The 22298-nt window shown below is 41.7% G+C and overlaps 2 protein-coding genes, 1 long non-coding RNA gene and 1 other non-coding gene across 5 annotated transcripts; 2 read left to right on the forward strand and 2 right to left on the reverse strand.

The window, feature by feature from the left end:
• Window positions 1-837: 837 nt before the first annotated feature.
• fibpa (fibroblast growth factor (acidic) intracellular binding protein a) lies at window positions 838-8083 on the forward strand. Of its 2 annotated transcripts, none has more exons than XM_080307962.1 (11): window positions 838-1081; window positions 1956-2040; window positions 4511-4709; window positions 4857-4983; window positions 5233-5333; window positions 5555-5688; window positions 6566-6674; window positions 6784-6847; window positions 6936-7022; window positions 7201-7298; window positions 7831-8083. In XM_080307962.1, the coding sequence occupies exons 2-11, from the start codon at window positions 1956-1958 to the stop codon at window positions 7898-7900; spliced, it is 1074 nt and encodes a 357-aa protein (XP_080164088.1). In that variant the 5' UTR covers window positions 838-1081; the 3' UTR covers window positions 7901-8083. The 2 variants fall into 2 exon arrangements, with proteins under 2 accessions (XP_080164088.1, XP_025999950.1); XM_026144165.2 differs by lacking the exon at window positions 838-1081 and adding an exon at window positions 1494-1869.
• Window positions 8084-9523: 1440 nt separating this feature from the next.
• Window positions 9524-20647, forward strand: efemp2a (EGF-like fibulin extracellular matrix protein 2a). The gene is made up of 11 exons (XM_026144212.2): window positions 9524-9712; window positions 14524-14753; window positions 15379-15427; window positions 15516-15704; window positions 16185-16307; window positions 16767-16883; window positions 17710-17829; window positions 17938-18057; window positions 18215-18341; window positions 18843-19038; window positions 19792-20647. Exons 2-11 carry the CDS (start codon window positions 14652-14654, stop codon window positions 19963-19965), a joined length of 1317 nt encoding a protein of 438 aa, XP_025999997.1. The 5' UTR covers window positions 9524-9712; window positions 14524-14651; the 3' UTR covers window positions 19966-20647.
• On the reverse strand, window positions 17629-21986 carry LOC145431789 (uncharacterized). Its single transcript, XR_013912083.1, has 3 exons — window positions 21866-21986; window positions 19675-19975; window positions 17629-19055 (listed from the first exon to the last, which is right to left on the reverse strand). It is a non-coding gene; the product is annotated as an uncharacterized LOC145431789 (long non-coding RNA).
• Window positions 21645-21717, reverse strand: trnak-cuu (transfer RNA lysine (anticodon CUU)). The gene has a single exon. It is a non-coding gene; the product is annotated as a tRNA-Lys (tRNA).
• Window positions 21987-22298: the final 312 nt, after the last annotated feature.

Raw genomic sequence — 22298 nt, forward strand, 5'->3', positions numbered from 1 at the left:
AGATTAATCGTCAGAGGAAAAGAGCAGATTGTGTAAACGCAGGCAGCAAGCAAAGCGCACAGCACTGTGGGGCCCGGTGCTCACAAAGAAGCCTATCTGTGATCTGACACATTTTATAATAACTTAGGGAACAAATGATCAACAATAGGGTACTGTGTGGCTGCCAGGCGCAGTGCTGTAATTTGAGTCTTCACATAATCGTTCATTATCTTTCGGATTTTCTTTTCTGGTCACTGAAGTCTTTCTTTCTTTATATGAATGTTACCTGTTGAGTTACTGTAGGGTAATTCACCTCTAATCCACCCCTTGGATGGTCAATCAAAGTAGACGTTGGCTTAGAAGAGAGGCCAAACATTGAAGAAATAAAAGAAAACTGCTGATCCTGAAGGCCATTTGTCAAGCTTTCAATGATAATGATTTTCTATGTATCTAAACACTCTAATATCACAGAAGTTACCGTTTTGTCTGCACTAACATTACCTATTATTACGTATTCACTTGTCAGAGCCACACCTTAAAAGCACATGATCAGCTCCTAAAAAACTACAGATGAATTGTGTGTTATTCATATTGGTAATCCTCAGGGGCGTCTCATAGTTGTGTCACATGCTGCCCACAGTCATGTGAGACGTCTGCAGTAACTGTTAATGGGAAAAAGAGCAAGACCCCCCCTCCCCCCCACACACCGAGAAAACTGATGTTTAAGCCAATGAAAGATAATTGAAAAAGAAAAAAAAACACGGGAAGGGCTGTGCTATATGTAGATATAGCAAAATCCTGCAAAAATAAATAAATAAAATAGAATCACCATAATCTAGAGAGTTGGTGATGGACTTCACAAGGAAGAGGACGTCTGTTATACGACCCGTTTCTATCCTGTGACGGGGTGTTTATGTGGTGGAAGAGTACCAGTACCTGGGTGTCCACGTCTACAACAGGCTGAACTGGAAGACCAACACAGAGGCTGTAAACAAAAAGGCGTGCCGGGCTCCTGAGAAAGGAGATATCCTTCAATATGTGCAGCAAAAGTATTCTCTTTCAGTCATTTGTGGCCACTGTATGATCTTCCGGGGGAGCAGGGGTATTATTATTATTATTATTATTATTATTATTTGCCTTGAGTGTGTTGATAGAGGTGTGAGTGAGTTGGAAAGAAGTATGTTTCTGTATTAATATGAATATATATATACTATATATATACACTATAAAAAACACATTTATTTATTTATTTAATATAAAAAGCAGTCACGTGTACATTGAATGTTTTCAGTGCCTGAGTTTTGTGATAAGACGATGACATAATAGGTATCTAAAACAATAGCTTTATTGCAAGGAAGGTAATGAACATAACGGACATAAACGATCAAAGGAATTTCACACGATACAAAAAAGATGCGACCGAAATACTGATTAATAGAAAAATGGGAAAGAAATTAAAATGGCAATTAAATTAAAATAAACTTAAATTAACCAAAAAACAAAAACATATTTTTAATTCGGGAGCTTTTCCTGTGACATCATAGAACCGGAAGTATCTGCTATGTGACTGCTGTTGTTGACATTACGCACTCGTGTCTCTCACGGGCTGTAATATTTCATAGACGTTGTTGCTGTAAATTCAAAAGCTGCTTAATAATCGTGTCATATCGTCACATTAACGTGGTCTTAATTCGCCGCAGTGCTGCCCGTTTATTGGCCGTCGATAACTGTGCAGCTCGGCTAGCTCCGGAGGCTAACATTTTATGGAGGAAGTTAGCTAATCAGTAAGCCATGGAGAGCAAATTTAAGCCCAGCTAATAGAATTAAATAGTTCACTTTGCAGACACGATTTTATCGCCGCCAGCTACCTGAGAGAACACTGAGAACAAGGTATAATATCACCCGAGCTAATCAGCTATATGTCGGTGATACCTGAGCTAAACAATAAACATGTTTTTCTTGTTTGTTTTAAGCAGATGTCTGTAGAGCTGGATGTGTTCGTGGGTAACACCACCATCATGGATGAGGAGGTTTACCAGCTGTGGTTGGACGGATACACAGGTAGGGGTAACGCTAAACACATGTGAGAGTCTGGGTCACAACGATCCTATTAATAGATGCGTTTTTATATAAAGAGTGTGTGATTACCTGGAGTTGGCGGCTAACACAGTCAAAGCAGAGGTGCCCAGCCTGAAGGTCATCCACCTCAAGTATCAAAGTATATTTTAAGGGGTGGTTCAGAATAATAAAGCAGTCCAAAAATAGTAATAACATGTAATAAAGCTTCAACATCACCATGTGACACTTTGTTTTGCAGACAGTGATCCAACTCAGTACAGACATAGAATGCAAAATCCTACAGTGAACTGAGGGAAATGGTTAAAAGTTAAAAGTTATTTAAAACATACAGCAGGAGATGGAACAAATGACTGCCTGAGTCTATTAGTGCTAACTGTGGGGCGACTTAACCTTCTCTCTGATAGAAACGTGTGGTTGTTAATATGTAAAGGATGCTGAGATTCTAAAACGACAGTCTGTCCCTTTGAGAGGACGCTTGATTTCACACAGATACTGAAATTCACTAAAGGTGGTGCCCGGTAATCTTACAGGACAACTTAACCGTTTTCTCTACTTTTCACCGGTTTTAAAGATTAAGGCTTTGCCAAATAAGCAAGTCACAGAAAATAAAAGCACAGACTCAGTAAGAAACTGAATAAAGCATTTCCAAGATACTTTAAAAAACAGCCATGATTGCCCTTTCTGAACAATGCATCTGTATTTGAAACAGCATTTAATTTCTCTTCCAGGTATTTTTATGGCTGCACTTCTCCCAATGGGTCACCTTTATTGAGAAATGGTGCAGGAACAGGGGGACTTGGCCTCCTCCAAAAATCAATAAGCGTTCTTTGGTCTGAGCCACATTTAACTGGAGGAAATACTGATCACACCTCTTAACACATTTGTAAATGACTGGGCCATGATTTTGCTACACAGCCTGTTGAAAACGTGTAATTACAGAGTGACTGGCTTCCTTTAATTATATAAAATAAATTAAAGTGTTGAAACCAAACAGTCGAGAGGGGATCAGTGAAGGACCTCAGTTTTTAAAACTAATTAATGTTCTTGTTTTTACAGAAAATAAGATACTTTTGTGAAATACATAATGGTTTCACATCTTAGGCGTCTAAAAATGTTAAAATGAAGCATCTGAGAAGGCAAGGGAAAAAAACTACAGTGAAGACGATTTAGTGTAATATTTAAGCTCAGACTTGGCAGTTAGGCTGCCGCATTACACCAAAGCAAATACACATAAGAAATAAAAAACAAACATAAAAACATAATCAGACTGTAATAGTTTGATTGCAATAGGAGCTATTGAGCATTTGTAATGATTCCACCTAATCCATAGTTTGAGCTTGAAGGCAGAGCTCTGCATACAGAGGTCGATCATTCTCTGAGAACACAGAAATACTTCAGTCAGGCAGATCGTTTTCTGTCTCCTGTGATCTGCTCACTGTTTCTGACAGTGCTGTTGAGTGTTTCAATTTAGTTTATTTCCAGGCTGTGTTTACTCCTTCCAGTTAAAGTTTTTATTAGTTTTGTTATTAATTTTTAGTCATAATATGGGGTGTGTTAATTAGGAGATTCAGAGATGAGGCTTGATATCCTCATTGGGACCCAGTCAGAAAGCACAAATGATGCTTAAAGGCTTAATTTTTCAACTTCAAAGTAATTGCAGTAATGAATCTGAACAAAGCAAACAAACACACGCTGCTCTGTCTGTAAAGAAAACGAACAAAAAAGTTTAGATTGCTTCAAATTCTTGAAGACAAAGTTAGAGAGGCGAGGCTGAGATAGTCTGGAGATGTGCAGAGGAGGTATGGTGGATATATTGAACAAAGATTAATGAAGATGAAGCTGCCAGGCAGGATTTACTAAAGCTAATTACTGGTTAAATTAATTTAGGATAAGTAACACAATGTATAACTCTCTCTTGGTGTAACTGCCACCCCATGTGAAGGTGAAAAAGTGTGTTATCTCTAAATAATTTCATCAAGTAAGTGGAGAACAGGTGTTAAAAAATACATGTGACATACAGTCATGTAGACATCCCATTATAAATAAAAATATGCACCAAACCCTCCTCATGAATCCATCCACTGTTTCCATTCTCATCAGTATTAAACATAGGAGTAGGTGTTCTCTCTTTGGAACGGGGTTTACTGGGTGCGCCTAGCAGGATCACATGTTAGGTGTGGTGATTTCAGGTCAGGTACAGTGTTTAAACACACGCACGTGTGGCTTCTAAGTATCATAAGACTAATTTAAGGAACAAGTAAACTTTAAGAATCAAATATGGTAAAGAAATTGGAAATACAGGGTTTAATGCCCAAATATGGTGCAGCAGCTGTTTCAGGCTGCTGATTATTCACAGCACAGCAGTGATTGTTCATTCATGTTATCACATTTAACTTCAGGCATCATCGGTTCATCAACCATTTGAACTGCGCTTGTGTGATTTATCCAACAGTGAACGATGCAGTGAAGGTACGCATGGAGGGAGGAGTGATGGACGAGTGTGAGGCAAGTAAAGATGTCCTGCTGAGTGACACCATGGACCAGTACAGGACTTTCCAGATGTGTGAGCGCCTGCTGCACAGTCCGGCCAAACTAGCCAACCAGCTGCTGTTCCAGATCCCTCCTCATCGGCAAATCATGCTCATAGAGAGGTGCGGCCATGACGCTCTAATTTAATTAACCCATTTATTTCAGAGGAGTCACAACTCTCTATTCCTGTATTTATTTGCCAAACCTCCTCCTTTATGCTACGTTTCTTCTCATGGCAATTTGTTTTTTGTGTCTCTTGCCTTGTTTAGATACTATGCTTTTGATGATACATTTGTTCGTGAGGTCCTGGGAAAGAAGCTCTCCAAGGGAACAAAGAAAGACTTGGACGACATCAGTGCCAAGACAAGTGTGACACTAAAAAGCTGCAGACGACAGGTAAGTCTTCACTGTGCATTGTAAAGATTGATATTTTAAAGCTCCGGCAGTGTGTTATTGAATGGTAGGATACAGCTGAGTGTTGAAACAAACATCAAACCATGCCAGAGCTCCTGTTGTGTGCCGGCTTCAACAATTAATTTGGTTTTATAGCTCTGGGTACATTTTATTAGTTGTGGTGGGATTTCTGATTGTGGAGCAGATTCTTTCAGTATTAGTAAATCTCTTGCATTGTGTGTGTAATTTCAGTTCGACAACTTCAAACGTGTTTTCAAAGTTGTCGAAGAGCTGAAGGGACCCCTGGTGGAGAACATACGTCAGCATTTTCTTCTGTCTGACAAACTTGCAAGGTAATCAGCGACAGGCACAGAGCACAAGCCTTCTGCCTCAGGCTTGTGTTTTACAGCAGTTGTATAACTTAAAATCTGTTATGTTGTAGTGTTGTGATGAATTAATATGTTATTTTGCAACAAATTCTAACGAAATACCACATGAAAAGATTGGGTGCTCTGATTGCTTGGTTTTATTTTTTGTTTTTTTAAATGCCGTGTGTTTATTGTCTTTATCACAGGGATTACGCTGCCATCGTTTTCTTTGCCAACAATCGGTTTGAGACGGGAAAAAGAAAGCTGCAATACCTCAGTTTCCAGGATTTTGCTTTCTGTGCCGGTCAGCTTATCAGCAACTGGACAGTTGGGGCTGTTGGTGAGTGCTTAGTTTTGACTCAAATAACCACTTGATTAGAACCAAAGTATCTCTAAACACACATAGTATCAAACCTTGAAGGACATAGGCTACAGCAGCTGAAGACCGCACTGGGTACCTCTCCCTTTAGCTAAGAAACTGAGGCTCAAATTCACACAGGCTCAACAAAATTGAACAATAGAATATTGGAAAAATGTTGCCTGGTCTGATGAGTCTCGACTCCTGTTGTGATGTTATGAGGTAAAGCCAGCATAGATCCATCCTGCCTTGCATAAATGGTTCTGGCTTGTAGTGGTTGTGTGATGGTGTGGGAATATTTTCTTGGTACTTTTTGGGCCCCTTAGCTCCAGCTCAGCATCATTTAAATACCACAGCATTCCTGAGTACTATTGCTGACCATGTCCATCCCTTTATGAAGATATTGTACCCATCTTCTCACTAGTAACAAATCTGCAGCAACTGTGTGATGCTGTCATGTCAAACCTGAGGAATGTTTTTAGCACTTTGTTGACCCTATGAAGAATTAAGGCAGTTCTGAAGGTAAAAAGCTGGTCAAACCTGCTATTAGCAAGGTGTACCTTAACAAAGCCGGTAACTATATGTTGATTGTGTTTACTAAATAAAGTTTAGATCAATGGCTCTGTCAGTGAGGTTTACTGACCACCAGAGGTCCTTCAGGCTTTACTTCATCAGTAAGAGGATGAATTTTAAATTCCCAGGTTAACAATTAGGAGAGTGAAAGAGGGAATAATATTAGGTAGCATCTGAGTCATTATACTTAATAACCAAGTAGTTATAAGAACACAAATATTTAAAATATAATTTCTAGAAATATTTCCCATTAAACTAACTTGACAGTGTCTGAATTTTCCTGTAGACAACATGGTGGAAGACATGGACGTCGATCTTGACAAAGAGTTTTTGCAAGAACTGAAAGAGCTGAAGATTTTAATCACTGACAAAGATCTGCTCGATCAACACAAAAGGTAACAGGAACACGCTTTCCAGACACTTCCATGTTTTGCTGACTCCTGAAAAAGCTTCTGAATTTTTTAAATCTGTTTTCTTTTCCTTTCTTCTCTTATTTCTGCTCAGTTTGGTCTGTACAGCCCTGAGAGGAAAGACGAAAGTTTTCATTGAGATGGAGGGTAGTTTCAAGGTGAGAGATGATAAGTATCTTTATGATATTCCGTGAGAATAACTGTGAAAAGGAAATAACAGTTTCGAATGTAATTTTGTTTCTGCAGAATCTTTCCAGAGGCCTCATCAACATAGCTGCAAAGCTGACCAACACAAAAGATGTCAGAGATTTCTTTATTGATCTTGTAGAGAAGGTGAGATTTTCTTTAAAAAAAAAAAAAAAAAAAAAATATATATATATATATATATATATATATATATATACATAAGTAAAGACGGCTCAGCCAGCCTGAATTCTTTAATGTCTGTCCCAGCATCAGTCTGCCTTTGAGGCTTTATGCTGTAACCTTCTCACCTCCTTTTATCCCACAGTTTATTGAGCCGTGCCGTTCAGACCGGTGGTCAGCTGCGGACATGAAACTCTACCTCACTCATTACACCAACTCTGCACACATACTCGACACATTCAAGTGAGTTAATGTGCTTTTATTCTCCGAAGCTTATCAGTCAGAGCCTGGCACCGACCCAGGTTATCAATTCCCCCGGGGTATCCTGTGCTAAAATAGAGCTGTGATTTTCATAGAGAGCTTTTGGGGAAAACTTCAAATAACCGAATAAGGATATGCATGGTGGTGTTAGACGCTGCTGAAGCGTGAAGCTGTATGTTAAAACCCTCCCAAAAATTGACGCTCTTGTTCTGCCAGTGGGTGTCTCCCTATCTTGCTCATGACTTCTTAAACTGTAGTTACCTTGTTTCTCGTGCAAACACTCAGGAATGTAGTTAAGGGTTTACACAGCCCTGAACCACTACAAGCTTAACAAAGACATATTCATAAAAAGAAACATAGACCCCCCACTCCCCCACCAGTATACACAGGGGGGACACAGATTGCCTCATTTACTCTCTTCACTCTGATTTCACAATTACAGTCTGACATGAAATTTGGAGCACCTCTTTTCACTCCTTTTACTCACCGTTTTCTTTCTCTTTTCTGCCCTCAGACATCAAGTTGTGTGGGACAGATACATGGGCGTCGTCAAAAGCTGCATCTTCAAAATGTATCACGACTGAAGAGTTCTCCTAGCGGTTCACGTCTCCTTTCAGTTTGCTATGGCGTTACTTCGCTCCTTCGGATGTGCTTTCTCTGCTTCTTCCGTCATCGCTGTATGTTTGTCTGCCTGCTTTGCTCCTAGCGTCCCCCAACGTTGTCTGTAAATTTGGTTTGTAAATAAAATTAAGATTTTACATTAAAAATGCCCTTCTGTTTTATTTCCTATGTAATGTTTCATGTTTATTCTGGAAGGAAGAGATGTTGTGATTAACCCCCCCCCAGGATCTTTCACCGGGGGTTGGGGGTTGGGTGAACCATACTTAAGAAGTGAAAACAGCGAATTTGATATTGACTCCAACTGAATTAGCGTTTTATTCACTAATTCACTTTAAGAGGACCAGCGGATCACATGCACGACAGGCTGTGACTCCAGTCAGTGTGTGGGGTGTCTCTGTGTGTTTATGGGAATAGGGACCAACTGGATGAGGGGTGGGGGCACAGTTAGTCCAGCTGGGACTGTGATTTTTAACAACATCCCCTGTAGTGACAGCTGCCATCTCTGCCACCCGACAAAAACAAAAGTCAGACAAATAAGCTGAGGCCGAGTGAAGGTTTTTAAACCAAACACTGGAGGGTAGCTGGAGAAACCGCCTCCCATCTAAAAATAAAATGCAGGGAGCTATTTTGCAAGTGATGAGATATTTTTAAGGAAAATTAAGACTAGCGCTGCCGCTGCTGTTGATCCCAATTTGAGGATAGTCTGAATATGTGTCCATTAGAGTTGAATGAGACTGAAACTAATGAGGATTAATGTGAGTTAAGCAACATCTTAACCCGTTTGCATCATGACAGACTACAAATTTTGCAAGACAACATGCTGCTGGAAATGATTCCAAGCGCAGTAACGCATTAGTCACGCACAAAAGTTGGTGCGTGGGTCAAGACTCATGATACTTCTTTATTTTTTTGTCTTTTGTCCCAGAAAGCACCGCTGGTTTATTCTGTAAAATAAAAATTTTCCAAACACGTACACACACACACACACACACACACACACACACACACACACACACACACACACACACACACACACACACACACACACACACACACACAGACTGTCGCTCTCTTCCACTCTCTAATTTTTGTCCACATTCCATTAACTTCCCTCTCTCTCTGGCTATAAATATCCCTGCATGTCAGATTGGACGAGAGCGAGGGCTTTAGTGGCTTTATGGAAAAGAAAAAAGGGGAGTGAGAGATGGGGGAGGTAAGTATAGATAGATGGGGGGTAAATGGGAATAGGGAGGGTAGAATGGGTGGGAGAGCTTCGGGATTTTGCGGGGGTTTGGTTTAAATGAAACCAGGTGTGTTGTGGGACCAGTGAGAGGGTGAAAAGATGTGGGGGCATGTGCGTGTGTGAATCTGCGAGTTGTGCCTGCGATTTGGACGGGTTTGGAATTTCGGTATTTGGGCCGCAGACCAGGAATTTGCATCCTGGGGGGTCAGGGAGAGGGGGTTTGGGGAGTGGAGGATGGCAGTGCAGGGGGCCAGAAGGGGGGTAAGGGGGCTGTTCCTCTCCTCCCTTTCTCGCTCTCTCTCGCCTCTGCCTGTCTTGCTCGCTCCCTCTCTCTCCCTCTCTCTTTCTCTCTCCCTCCCTTTCCATGTGCTCAGCTGCTCCAGCTGTCGGTCTCCCCACTCACTCTCTCTCTCAGGGTCATACAGGCAGGAGTTTAAGGGACCACTTCTGTACGCCAACTCGGCTGGGACGACCGCAGCCGGCAGGAGGGACACACTGGTCAGACGGAGACTGAGAGACAGAAGATTCCTCTGTGAGTTTTCCTGTGCTTCTTTAGCCTCTTACACATATCAAAGAATGGCTGTTTGTTAAAGAGAGACTTGCTGGATGACTTACTACGTTTTGCGAGCATTTTAGGGAGAAGTAAGGGAGGTGAGATGTACCTCTTACCCACTTTTTCTTGTACAGGCCATACACGTCACACTTGCACCACTGCCCTGCTCTCTGCTCTGCTCTCCCAGCTGCACTTGGCTCCTTATGAGAGCCAAGATAACGTGGCTAACTGTGTCTGAGTAGTTTACTTCTTGGCTCTGACTGTAATATGGGGTTAGACAGGAAGAGAGGCAGTGAGTCACAGGGCACATGTTATCGTACTGTAATATTGCAAAATCCTTCCGCCTCATCCCTCTTGTACAACTTTCAATGTCAGTGTCACAAGATCAGTTTAGTCTCTAGGTGGGGGAAGTTCAAAATCTGAAACACAAACAGGTGTCAACATGTAGACGAGTTCTCTAAACCTGGATGACCTCACAGTGCACAACTGCTGTTTCACTTTTTGTGTAATCAATTTCCTGCAGGTAAAAGCAGATGTTTCCACTTTAAGGTGGGGATTAGAAAAAGCAAGCATGTCAAAGTTTTCTGAACTCTAACACAAAAGCATCACATGTTAGAGTTCAGGAGGAACATGTTTTACCTTGTGAGTGAGTTTCTCCGACAGGGCGTTATTTCTGTCTTTACCTGTGGAGCTTCCCGGAACAGAAGTCAGGCCGAGTGTGAGATGGAGACTCCCTGATTGTGGATATGCAGGTTCACTGCCACAAATGTAACTGAGCACAGCTGGTGGAGCGCGCTGGGTCACCGTGTTCTCAGGCTGCTCCACGCACAGCCAAGCACATCAACGCAAACTTTGTGTATACACTACAACAAGTGACCATCCTGGAGTCTAAACTCTGTGTGTGTGTGTTCCAGCTGTTGGTCTTTTTTTGGTTTCCATGTGGTCACTGATATAAGCCGCCTGACATTTTGCTTGTTAAGCTGTTCTGAATGTGTGAATTTAAAAATGGGTCACCTGGCAGTCCTGAAGCTGAGCCAAGTTCCAAATACTTCATTAAGTATCGATGATTTGTATTTTTTATTTTTGTGGGCTAGTAAATGGTAGACTTGTATAAAAAAGAAGCCCACCACAAGTTCCCAGAGTCCAAGATGTCGTTTTCAGATGTCTCATTTTGCCCCACTAATAATCAAACCCTGCTGCATATTTGGGTTACTTTCGTATTGACAGAAAAAGCAGGGGAAACTGCATATTTGTGTAGTTGCTTTCACTGTTTTGCTGGAAAACGAGTCATGAAAATTCTTCCTGATTCATTTTCTATGGATTGACTCATCAGTTATTCAAATCATGTATTTTCCCTGTCAGTGGTGGTCGAATGCAGACAATGAAGTTCTGTATCAGAGCCGCATTCTCTGACATCCTCCTACACATCCTCCAAAGGGATGGGAGGTTAGGGAAGAGTGGCTGGAGGTCTGGCACCAGCTGTCCTCTTATGTGAACTGTGGGGGGTTTCCCAGAACCCGATACTCTGGGAACCACTGTAGTGGCAGGGCATCCCAGCTGAGAACTGGTGCCCACATCCTTGCCACGGGCATTCCAGAGATCTGCCGCCACTTGATCTCCAGCAGCAGGAGGGAAACACCCATGCATCCTTGCTGCCCACACTCAGTAGCCAGTGAGTGACTGGACCCCAGTCTGATGGTCAGTTTGTTTTTGGGTGGTTTCGGGTCAAATTCTTGCTGGTTGTAAGTCACTGTTGGGCCAATTCAGAGAGATCACGCACTGCGGCTGTCTGATTGCGCGGTGGTATGCCTTACCGTCTGAGCTTACAGTGTGAGAGCATATTTTTCTGCTTTTCACCACTCAAAGGTCACGGTGATGTCATTCCTCGAGTATTTCGGGGTGTCCAAGTCACCCTGCGGCCTTCTGTTTGTCTCAGCCTGAAATAAAACAATAAGCAATGCCTGCAAATGTGGCCTCGGGAGTTTATATCAGAGCGTGAGTGTATGCACATAGACAGGCAGTGATTATGACCTTCCTCCCTGTATTTTAACTGGCGCTCACTCACTTTGCAAACAAGACTTGCTTAGGATTTTTTTATTACTTCAATTTGTCTGTTTTTTTCCCCGTGTCTTTTTGGTCTGGCGGAGATGGAACGGGCAACTTGTTTATGTTTAGGCTCAGCTTAAACACTTATAGCTTCTTTCAGGAACATTAACTGAAGGATGGTTGTGTCATTGCTGCCAGAGAGGCCCAATCCATCACCAATGAACCATGCAATATATATTTACCTTAGAAATACACTACATGGTACAGAACAATGTATTAAAGTAAAAATAGTAATATCAAAAAATATTCTACTATAGGAAAAAATCTTGCAAGAGGTGTGGGTAAAAGACCCCTGTGCATACAGTACTAAGACATCAAAGATAGGGCTCTTAAATAGTGGCCACAGAGACCCTTATATTTTGATAATATATTATAAACATTTAGTCTAAAGCATACTGGAAGTTGATTTAAAGAGGCTAATATGGCAGTTAAATGGTCATGGCTTTTAGTTCTTTACATTCTCATGTTGATTAATAGTGTTTTGGTTAATTTGTTCTACAATAATCCAGGCAGATAAAATAAAAGTGTTTATAATGGACTGATTTATGATTTGTATATTGTCTATTTTTACTGAACAACAAAAAAGCCAGTTGAATTACTTAATCTAAAAGTAACCAAGATTTATGTTTTACATACATCCAGGCAGGGTACACCATAGACAGGTACTGAAGTTGCTGCAGGGCAAATATATTTTAGATTTTAAATCTATATCAGAAAATAGCCATAGTAACTGAAGCTTTAAAATAAATGTAGTAAATGTTGTGCAGATCTTTTTACCCTGCACTGGTCCATTGGTTTGATTGAACCCTGTAACCCTGTTTAATTGCACGACTCTGAAGTAGTCATCATCTATCAGTCTCTCGCATCATTCTGGAGGTAATCTGTCCAACTCTTCTTTCATTCATGCACGGCTCTCTGTTTGATTGTCAAACAGTTTTTCACAGTAATGCATAAAGACTATTAAAGGCCCACCACAGGATTTCAGTCATGTATGAATGGCCCAGCGATTATTTTCTTTTTCAGCCATTGTGTTGAAGATGTGCTGCTTTGCTTGATTTCATTGTCCTCTCCCATGATCCAGTTTCAGCCCAGCTCTAGCGGGCAGACTGCCTTACATCTGACTGTGGAATAACTTGGTATACAGGGGAATTCATGGTCCACTCAGTGACTGCAGGGTGCCCAAGTCCAAATAATTACCCCTCCACCACAGTGAGAGACAGTTACTATATGAGGCATTTGTGCTGATATTCTGTCTTTGGCCAAACATCTCCACTTTGGGCTGACCTGTCCAAAGGACATTATTCCAGAAATCTTGTGGTTTGTTCAAAAGCAACAAACTTAAGCTACAAAGCTACAAACATAAGCTACAAACTTTTTTTTCTTTCCCTTCCAAACAAGCCATACTTGTTCAGTCTTTTTCTTACTGGACTGCCATGAACTTTAACATTTAACTGAAGCCTGAAAATTTTAAGTTTCTGTGACCATTGCACAGATTGAATTTGCTTGTCAAACCGGGTTAATACACCTAAACGCTTCAGACCAGCAAACTGCCAAAACATCTGCTTTTATAGAGGTGGTCACAGCTGCTCATGATCACCTAATTCAGTCCATTTCATTATCAGCTCCTGGCTGCTACTTAAACTTTTAATTCTGATAGAAGCAGTAAAGGTGTTTTATAAAGTTCCATGAAAGCTTTCACAGAGCTTTAAATATTTCTTAAATAATAAAAGTGTGATTGCACATACTTTTTAAAAGATGTTCAGTTGCTTTCTCTGCACAGCTTTGCATATAAACCGAAACAAGCTCACTTAGACGTATGACGACATGACATGTCCTATAATCCATAAAAATCCATAACGTTTTATAAGCAATGTTTTTGTTAAATAAAGATTCATTTACTGAGTACAAATGTTCCCTGTGAAATGCAGTTTAGCTGAAAGTGGCATAAAATTGGAAGTTACGCAAGTAAAGAACCAGAAATTCTACTTAAGTGGAGCATTTAATGTGTTTGGTTATTTTGGCAAAGACAGATTCCCCCGTCCGTTAAACAAGCATGACTCTGATTCTACATAAAATAAGTTTGGTAGGTGCAAACTAATGTAATCTGTGAGAGTGAAACAGCTGAGCAGGAGAGGCTTCTGTAAAAAAAAAAATTGATGTTTTGGCCTGGATTGATGCGGGCCCACCGATGCAGCGCTGATACACTGTAAACCGAACCTCTGGAGGCAGCGCTCACCAGGACTGTCACCCTGCCGGCTGCCAGCATGCAGACATAGAGAGCTTTCTGTGAGCAGCTAATATGAAAGTATTTCTGGGATGTTGACTTTGTTATTTTCAGCAAAAAGTTGGAGGACGTCACAGTGTTTATGTTCTTACCTGGCACAGTGATTCACTCCATTTATTCTCGCTGCGATCAAGGGGGAACTGTTTGGTTGTCAAACGGTGAACCGAGTCCAAGAAACGAACTGTTTGCATTCTGACTGACTTCTTAAAACTTGGCTCTGGTGCCTTTGCTTCCAGTTGATTTATCCATCTCAGCTGTGGGAACAGCTAACAGCACAGGAGAGTTTTGAGACAGAATCAAACCGTTTTTGTGATTTTTGAGTTTCGAATCTTGTCTTTTGATGTTTTTTTTTCTTTCCCCCCCACTCCTTCTTTCCCTCTGTCTCTCTCCGTGAACACAGATACCACTGCTCTGCACATCACAAAGGCTCGTCTTCAGGGCACCGCTACCTGCCTGATTGTTGTGTGTGTGCGCTTGTGTGCATGCTCCAGTCCGATCTCCCAATCTCCCATCAAATAGTGCATTAGTATGCAGGGTATTTGTGTGCCAATCTTGTGTGTGTGCATATGTGTGACTGTGCTCCTCCGCAGTGCGATTTCACAGCCACGTTCAGAAAGTGACACCTACACGGTAAGGATGGATGAATCTCTCTCCCTCTCCTACTCCGTTCTTTTTTATTAGCATCTCTTTTCCACACCTGTCACTTCACATTACAGGTTTTGTGTTGAAATGCTGGCCTCCAATCCTCTCTCTGTTCTTTCTTTGTGCTCTTTCTCATTGCCTCATCATCTTCTTGTTCAAAGTTCCACATAAATGTTCCCTTCTCAGGACTTTACAGTGTTCATTGCTGGGGTTAAATTTGGTTTTAATACCATGTTTCTTCAGGCCTCTGGTTTCGCTTTCCATGCAGGTTACAGCAGCATTTTTCCCTTGAATGATAATGACCCTTTTTCCAAACAGTGGCCTTAAATACTTTTTTTTGTTTTTTAGGGTGACATTTTGCTTTAGGAAAGTAGTTTACATGTCACAAATCCTCTAACAGAAGCAGGCTTCTTGTCTTTTTGGCTTAGCAGAGGAAACAAGTTTCTCTATCCTCCCCTTTTTCTTTTCGTTTTAATTTTTTTACACGTCTCACTACTGGGAAATTTATTATGTATTATGAATACATTATGCAACTACTTGGCACAGGGGGGCTGTTCACATCTTTCTTTCCATCATTTTCTCACACACACACTGTGTCTGCTGCGTTTTACAGGAATGCACAGATGGGTATCATTGGGACCCTCAGACTGAGCACTGCAAAGGTAAGGCTATGTTGAATCAAGTAACACCTTGATTCTCCTCTTGCTTCTATAATCTTGCCTTGTGTTTTACATTTCAATCTCCCATCAGACATAAACGAGTGTGAGACCATTCCTGATGCCTGCAAGGGGGAAATGAAGTGCTTCAATCACTATGGAGGCTACCTGTGCCTTCCCCGCTCTGCGTCACTCATCCCTGCTCCAGAGCCTCCTATTACACCCGCTGAGCCCTTAAACCCATGCCCTCTAGGCTACGAGCCTCAGGGAAACAGCTGTGTGGGTGGGTGTCTGGTTTGTTGGTCTGGGGGTTGGAGGTGGACAGGTGGCCGCAGGATCAGCGATTGTTAAGCATGTTTGTGTGTGTGTGTGTATGGTTGTGTAAACTCATTGTTGGCGGCCACAGATTGTGAGGGACAGGTGGCTGCAACAGGTGTTAGGACTGGAGGCAGCATGTGGGTGCAATCTGTGAGGGTGTGAGTGAGCATGAGTCCACGGGAGGCGGGCAGACAGTGCAGGAATTTGGAAGATTTCACACGAGGACAGCTGCTGTGTTTTAAGACTTGTAGCGAGAAAGTGGCCTGCATGACACAGCAAACATGACTCAACATGATGTTCTCAGCTGCTGGGTGCAAGTGAGGGGAACGTAGTGGCCAGTGGCATGTAACACTCACACTGTATATGTCAGTCATGCTGCATGATGGTGTGTTCGCTCACAATAACAGCGTTTTAAACGTTTGTATCACCACACCCACAAACACAGACATCGATGAGTGCGAGAGACACGAGCACGACTGCCAACCCAGCCAGGAGTGCATCAACTCGGTGGGCGCCTTCACCTGCCAGTGTCCGGATGGATACCGGAAAGTCGGCACAGAGTGCGTTGGTGAGATATTTTGAATTTCACCTTTAATTGGTGTAATTAAGCTTAACTGGGCTATTATGCGTTTCTTTATTTTCTCTCCTATATACAATGGTGGATTTGAGTCTCAAATAATGAAGTCTGCATACATAAAAGTGTGAGCCAAGAAGTCAGACTTCAGACTGCTCTAAATGCCCAGTTTCCAACTGTTCTTTCTCTTCTTGTGGGAGCAAATGGCAGCTCAGCAAAGACCTCCTTATATGGAAATAAGGCGAGGCTTACAAGCACTCTGTTAACAGCCCATGGCCCTTTGAAACAGACAGAAATAAATAACAATTTGTTTGAACTGTGAATCATTCAAAGCTACAGAGTAAGAATATGAAGCTAGAAAAGAGCATCATAGCCCCCCCCCTCTGTGGCAATATGCCCAAAAATCTTTAGAAATTTAAATCTTGTTCTTAATAACTCTCGTTTGTCTCGCAGATATCGATGAGTGCAGGTACAGGTACTGCCAGCATCGCTGTGTCAACGTGCCCGGCTCCTTCTCTTGTCAGTGTGAACCAGGTTTCCAGCTGGCAGGAAACAATCGATCTTGCATTGGTGAGTTTTAAGAGTACAGCAGTGTGAGTAACAGTCCTGCATTTCTAATATTGACTAAAAAAACTCTGAAATAATAACAATTTAAAGTAAAAGTATGTTAGGTTAACATCGAGAATTGTAATAGTTGATGTGTAATGATGCCAGTTTTTTTGGATGTTTTTCTTGCAAATGTATACTGCTGCCTCCCTCTCTCAGTATCACTCCCCATTACTTCTTGTTAATGCTGTAGTTAATTTAAACTTCTTTATATTTGTTTGGTAGTTTAAGCTATTTTTTTTTTTTAATAATTAGCGCTTCAATAAAACAGTTAATTACATTAGTTGCATAGTTTTTGCCTAATAGTCCAATAAGTTGCCTATTCTGTAAAACAAAGGCTAAAAAAACCTTTCCAAATGCAAAATAGAAGCAAATGGCAATACTGAATTGCCCCCAAACTGTATGTGAGTACAGTTGTCACAGCTACTTTCAAAAGTATAATTGTTTATTGAGGCTTTGACCTCGGAAAAACTCAGCTGATCTCCTTCTTCTTCATCAAATCCATGTGAGTTAAATTTGATGGGATTTGGATTACATCATTATCTTATAACTCCACAACTGTCACTACATAATAAATCACGTTGTTCAAGTTTAATCGGTGCTTTGATTTCCAGAAGTTCATGACATCACCTTTTTCCACCAGATCCAGTCTTACGTTAAAAATAAAACTGGAAAACTGGATGTTCAACACACTGACATGAACACAGAGTTTGGGGTTTTTAACTTTATTAAAATCCTTTGATCCACAGCCTACAACAGACCTCAGATTCTCTGCTTTTCCTCTTTTCAGATGTGAATGAATGTGAGATGGGTGCCCCCTGCTCGCAGAGATGCTACAACACATACGGCACTTTCCTCTGTCGCTGTGATCAGGGCTATGAGCTCGGGCCCGATGGCTTTGAATGTAAAGGTAATGAAGGACAAAAGGAGCGACAGTGATAGTGCACGCTTATCCCTCTCAGTTTTTTTGCTACTTAGTGATCGACAATTAATAAAACCCAACCTTGTGAATTGTTAGACATCGATGAGTGCAGCTACTCCAGTTACCTGTGCCAGTACCAGTGTGTCAACGAACCAGGGAAGTTCTCGTGCGTGTGCCCAGAGGGATACCGACTGCTGGGCACCAGAATGTGTCAGGGTGAGTGCGCCCGCCTCCATTTCCTCCTGAAACTAACACCTTCCCCTCTGTGCTCTCAGAGTCACAAATGGTGCACTGAGTCAATGCCTATTCATCCTTGTTCTCGAGCCCCTGTCTGCTGTTCAGCGAAACATCACAAGCTGTTTGCTCGCTTTAGATATAAACGAATGTGAAACGGGAGAACACGAGTGCACGGAGACGCAGAACTGCGTGAACATCCACGGACGATACCAGTGTGTGGACAAGAACAGCTGCCAGGAACCTTACATCCAAGTGTCTGACAAGTGAGTGACACTTCGTGAAAGCTTCTGTGTGCGTACGCGAACACGCAACTCCACACACCTTTTCTCAATTACTCAAATATGTGCTGGCCATCGGCTCCGAGTATAATCAGCCCCTGTGCTGAGTTTGGCTCAAACTCTAAGATTACCCCAATTACTTTTTCCACGTACGAGTCCAGCTTTTCAACCTTTTCGTTTGAATGTGTTCCAATGCAATAAGAAAACCATTACATCTGTGAACAAGTGCTGGCTCAGGAACAGGTGTGGGTCACTATTAACATATCCCTGAAGATTTAGTAGTATAAGATGATTTTTAGAAAAACATGAAGGAAAAAAATGGCCACTGTTCAATATTTGTTTAGGTTTTAGCCCTTTGCTCTCAGTCATACTACTCCCTCCGTTGGCTCATTTTCTAACTGCTCATGATGTTTTCCTACTACTAACGCACAACTGTTCTCTTAACTGTAACTGTTTGCTCCTCTCTGTGTGCATTTGTACATCCAGCCGCTGCGTGTGCCCCGTCAACAACCCCGCCTGTCGAGAGCTGCCTTTCTCCATCGTGCACCGCTACATGAGCATCACCTCCGAGCGCTCCGTCCCCTCGGACATCTTCCAGATCCAGGCTACCAGCGTCTCTGCGAGGGCTTACAACACCTTCCGCATCCGCTCCGGTGATGAAAACGGAGACTTTTACATCAGGGTGAGGAGAGTGGGATCCTGTAATCACAACACCAGATGTCTTTAGGTCTAAATACTAACTTTAGACTGGTAATAACAATAATAATAATAATAACAATAACAGTTGCATCGCACTTCACAGTTTGAATAAAACCACACTTGAAAAATAAGTATACATGTTCCAGCATACAGACACAGAGGAAACATATGGTCTTATATTTATTCCCATATACACACTTTCATCCAGGACCAAAAATAATGGTTAAAGAAAACCTATCCTATAAAAATAAGTGTTTAAAACAAACCACTGAATCAGCTGACCTAAGAGCGTGAAACAGTTAAGACCCTGATCACATGATAGGAGAGGCTGACCTCAATAACTGAGTTATATACCCAGGAGCCTGGACATGTAGATTTTATATGCTATTAGTACAATTTTAACTTCTTAATGTGCCGCCTGTGTTCTACTTTCACCTCACTCGTCTAGTTTTCTAGCTCCTGTTTAGGGCAAAACGGACTCTATTACCATTTTTATTGGTACATGTACTTTGGTAAGCGCAGCCCAGTGTCAACCTGAGGAGAATTTTAATCAGCTGGAATAAATGAAAAACAACTGTGTGGATGTGCAGATTCTTGAAAAAAGAAAGAAGAAGCTCACCTCATATAGAGGTGATGAGACGTTTTAAAAGAAGACACTTTGACATGTGACAGTGAGAAGAGCACCAGTGTAAATGCCACTCTGCTTTAACACTCCATTATTTTTTGTCTTCCCCAGCAAATCAATAACATCAGTGCCATGCTGGTGCTGGCCCGTGCCGTGTCAGGGCCCAGAGAGTACACGTTGGACCTGGAGATGGTGTCCATTAACCCCCTGGTCAACTACCAGAACAACTATCAGACAAGCTCCGCCCTCAGACTCTCCATCTACGTCGGGCCGTACACCTTTTAAAGAAGAAGAGCTGGAGGGGACACGGAGAGCGAGACACAGACACAAACAAGGAGAAAGAAGCTGTAAAACACAAGTGGTGGATGCAGTTCAACCAGTCACTGTGATGTTAAACTAATAGCTTTTTATACTGTGTTGTCCACGGAGAGTGACAGTTTTCTGTCTGCCCTCACTATGTGTAAAAATATACATGCAGTACCGTATGCAAACACATTGTAGCAGCAATGTCTCACAGATAACCAGCAGCCTTAAAATAATTAGTCCTGTCAAAGTCATTCCCCATTTTCCTGTTATCATGTTTACGGTTATTCAGTCATTCGTGTAGAAAAGAGGTTTTTCTGCATTCATGGCGATAACGAATCTGTGTGACATATTTTCTGTCTGCCGTCAGGTGGAATGATTCACGCCGGGCGTCACCAGACTTATCCGTTTCACAGTTTACACCCTTATCTTCTTCTGTTTGTCACTTTATTCTTGTCAGCCCTGTTTCCTGTTGACAGACGTGATTCAGTAACCACTCACATCAGACCTCAGCACCCACGCTCCTCCTTCGCCCGCCGCTGTTCATTTCCCGATGAAATCTCCGCCACTGTTGTTCCTGAGTGTTGTACTTTGTTTTTTTTGTTTTTTAATTTTTGTTTTTAAGATTTGAACCCAAATAAAACAATAAACCCTTTCAACCATGTGTCAAGAACTAAATACAGTTTCTTTATTTCAGGTCCCTGTGGAATTTCTAGCACGCTTAGCGAGCTGAAACAAGTACTCGGTTTACTGATAAATTAATTGGTGAGGATTCTTTTAACCTTTTATATATTATATAATGGATTATGTTTGGGTTTCAACTGCAAAATGGAGCGCCATAAAATTAAGGACTGGTCAGCAGATCATAAGTATTAGAAAACCTAATATTTTCTGACAAGCATAGTGAAGCACTGGGAAATTTTTTTGTACTTCTTTATTGAACCCACACTATCCCGTTAATCCTGATCAATTAATTTTTTTTCCTTTAGGAAGAAAAGAAGAAAACAAAAAGTCTATTTAAGGTATAAACCTGACCATTGTGTCACTTGCTGGGTTGCCACTGGTGGAAAAACCACTATTACCAGTGAGGGTTTTCCATCCCTCAGTTTCAAGAAGCTGTAATGAGCCCGTTACTCGACAGACTGCCTGTCTACATCACATAATTCATACTTTTTTTTTTTTATCAGCCGGAAACCCAAGTGATGTTTTTATTATTTCTTGTCTGGGTTCAACACAAAGACATATACTTTCTATTCAGTGATAAGAATCGGATTAATAAAATACATCCAACAACTTTTATGACCAAAATATGTACTATATCTTCTCTACAAATGACCAAATGATCTCACCCCTGCCTCTCTTTCTTTATCAACAGCCTGCTCTCTAATGCACTCTTCCGAAATCCTGCCCATCCTGTCTGCTCAAAATGAGAAACATTAAACGCTCAACTTAGAAAGTTCCTTTCGTTTTCGCCTCTACTTCTTTGGTGTACTATATCTATTGCTTCTTAAGCTCAGCCACCTTCGCTGCTCGTTTCATTTTCACAATGAGACCTGTTTTACTGTCGCCACATTCCTGTTGTGTTGAGGACACATTCGCTTTTCCAGGCTGTTAACTACTCTCACCATGTCAGTTGTGATTTGTGTGGTTCAAAATGCGGACGCCCAACGTGGGGCTCGAACCCACGACCCTGAGATTAAGAGTCTCATGCTCTACCGACTGAGCTAGCCGGGCTTACAGAGAGATATACAGTTAGCCATTTTGGCTGTAGTAGCCTAACAAAAAGCTAGTTAGCCTAGCTGATAGACATATATTCAAAGCAGCCAAATACCTAAAGAATGCATCAATAACAATTAAGAGAAGTGAATAAAAAGAAAATTACCCGTTGCACAGAAGAAAGGACCTAGTCACAAAGACCACAACAGTTTTCTCTGCTATGCTGTGAACCCGTTTTTTCTGCCAACATGGTGAGAATGGACTCCTTGCTGCCACCCTCAAGTGGCCACTAGAGGAACTGCAGTTGTTTGTACTTAAACGCTTGGGAGTTTCTGCTTGCCATCAAACAAATGAGATGCTTCACTGGACTGACTGATTGGTATGCCTGCTTAACTGACCCTCCTCCTGTAAGTAGCAGTGCAGTGTCTACACAGGACCGTCTCCCGCACAGTGGGGAGTGTCTTCAAGCTGACATTTAATTGCACTTTCCCACAAACAAGGAGTCCGGAGCAGAGTTTTATAGCTGCGCTGCATCTGCCAGGTCTGATCATGGCTGAGCAGCTGACGTACTGCTTCATCTATATGACCTCTAGAGTTCA

Source organism: Astatotilapia calliptera, chromosome 2 (genome assembly GCF_964374335.1).
Source record: "Astatotilapia calliptera chromosome 2, fAstCal68.1, whole genome shotgun sequence".
Taxonomy (NCBI): Eukaryota; Metazoa; Chordata; class Actinopteri; order Cichliformes; family Cichlidae; genus Astatotilapia; species Astatotilapia calliptera.

Bases quoted from the DNA above. Each gene is read 5' to 3' on its own strand.
- fibpa (XM_080307962.1), top strand. From the start codon at position 1,956: ATGTCTGTAGAGCTGGATGTGTTCGTGGGTAACACCACCATCATGGAT. The intron at 5,334-5,554 runs GTAATCAGCGAC...TCTTTATCACAG, and splicing joins CTGTCTGACAAACTTGCAAG to GGATTACGCTGCCATCGTTT. The intron at 6,848-6,935 runs GTGAGAGATGAT...TTGTTTCTGCAG, and splicing joins AGATGGAGGGTAGTTTCAAG to AATCTTTCCAGAGGCCTCAT.
- efemp2a (XM_026144212.2), top strand. From the start codon at position 14,652: ATGCAGGGTATTTGTGTGCCAATCTTGTGTGTGTGCATATGTGTGACT. The intron at 14,754-15,378 runs GTAAGGATGGAT...TGCGTTTTACAG, and splicing joins CAGAAAGTGACACCTACACG to GAATGCACAGATGGGTATCA. The intron at 15,428-15,515 runs GTAAGGCTATGT...ATCTCCCATCAG, and splicing joins TCAGACTGAGCACTGCAAAG to ACATAAACGAGTGTGAGACC.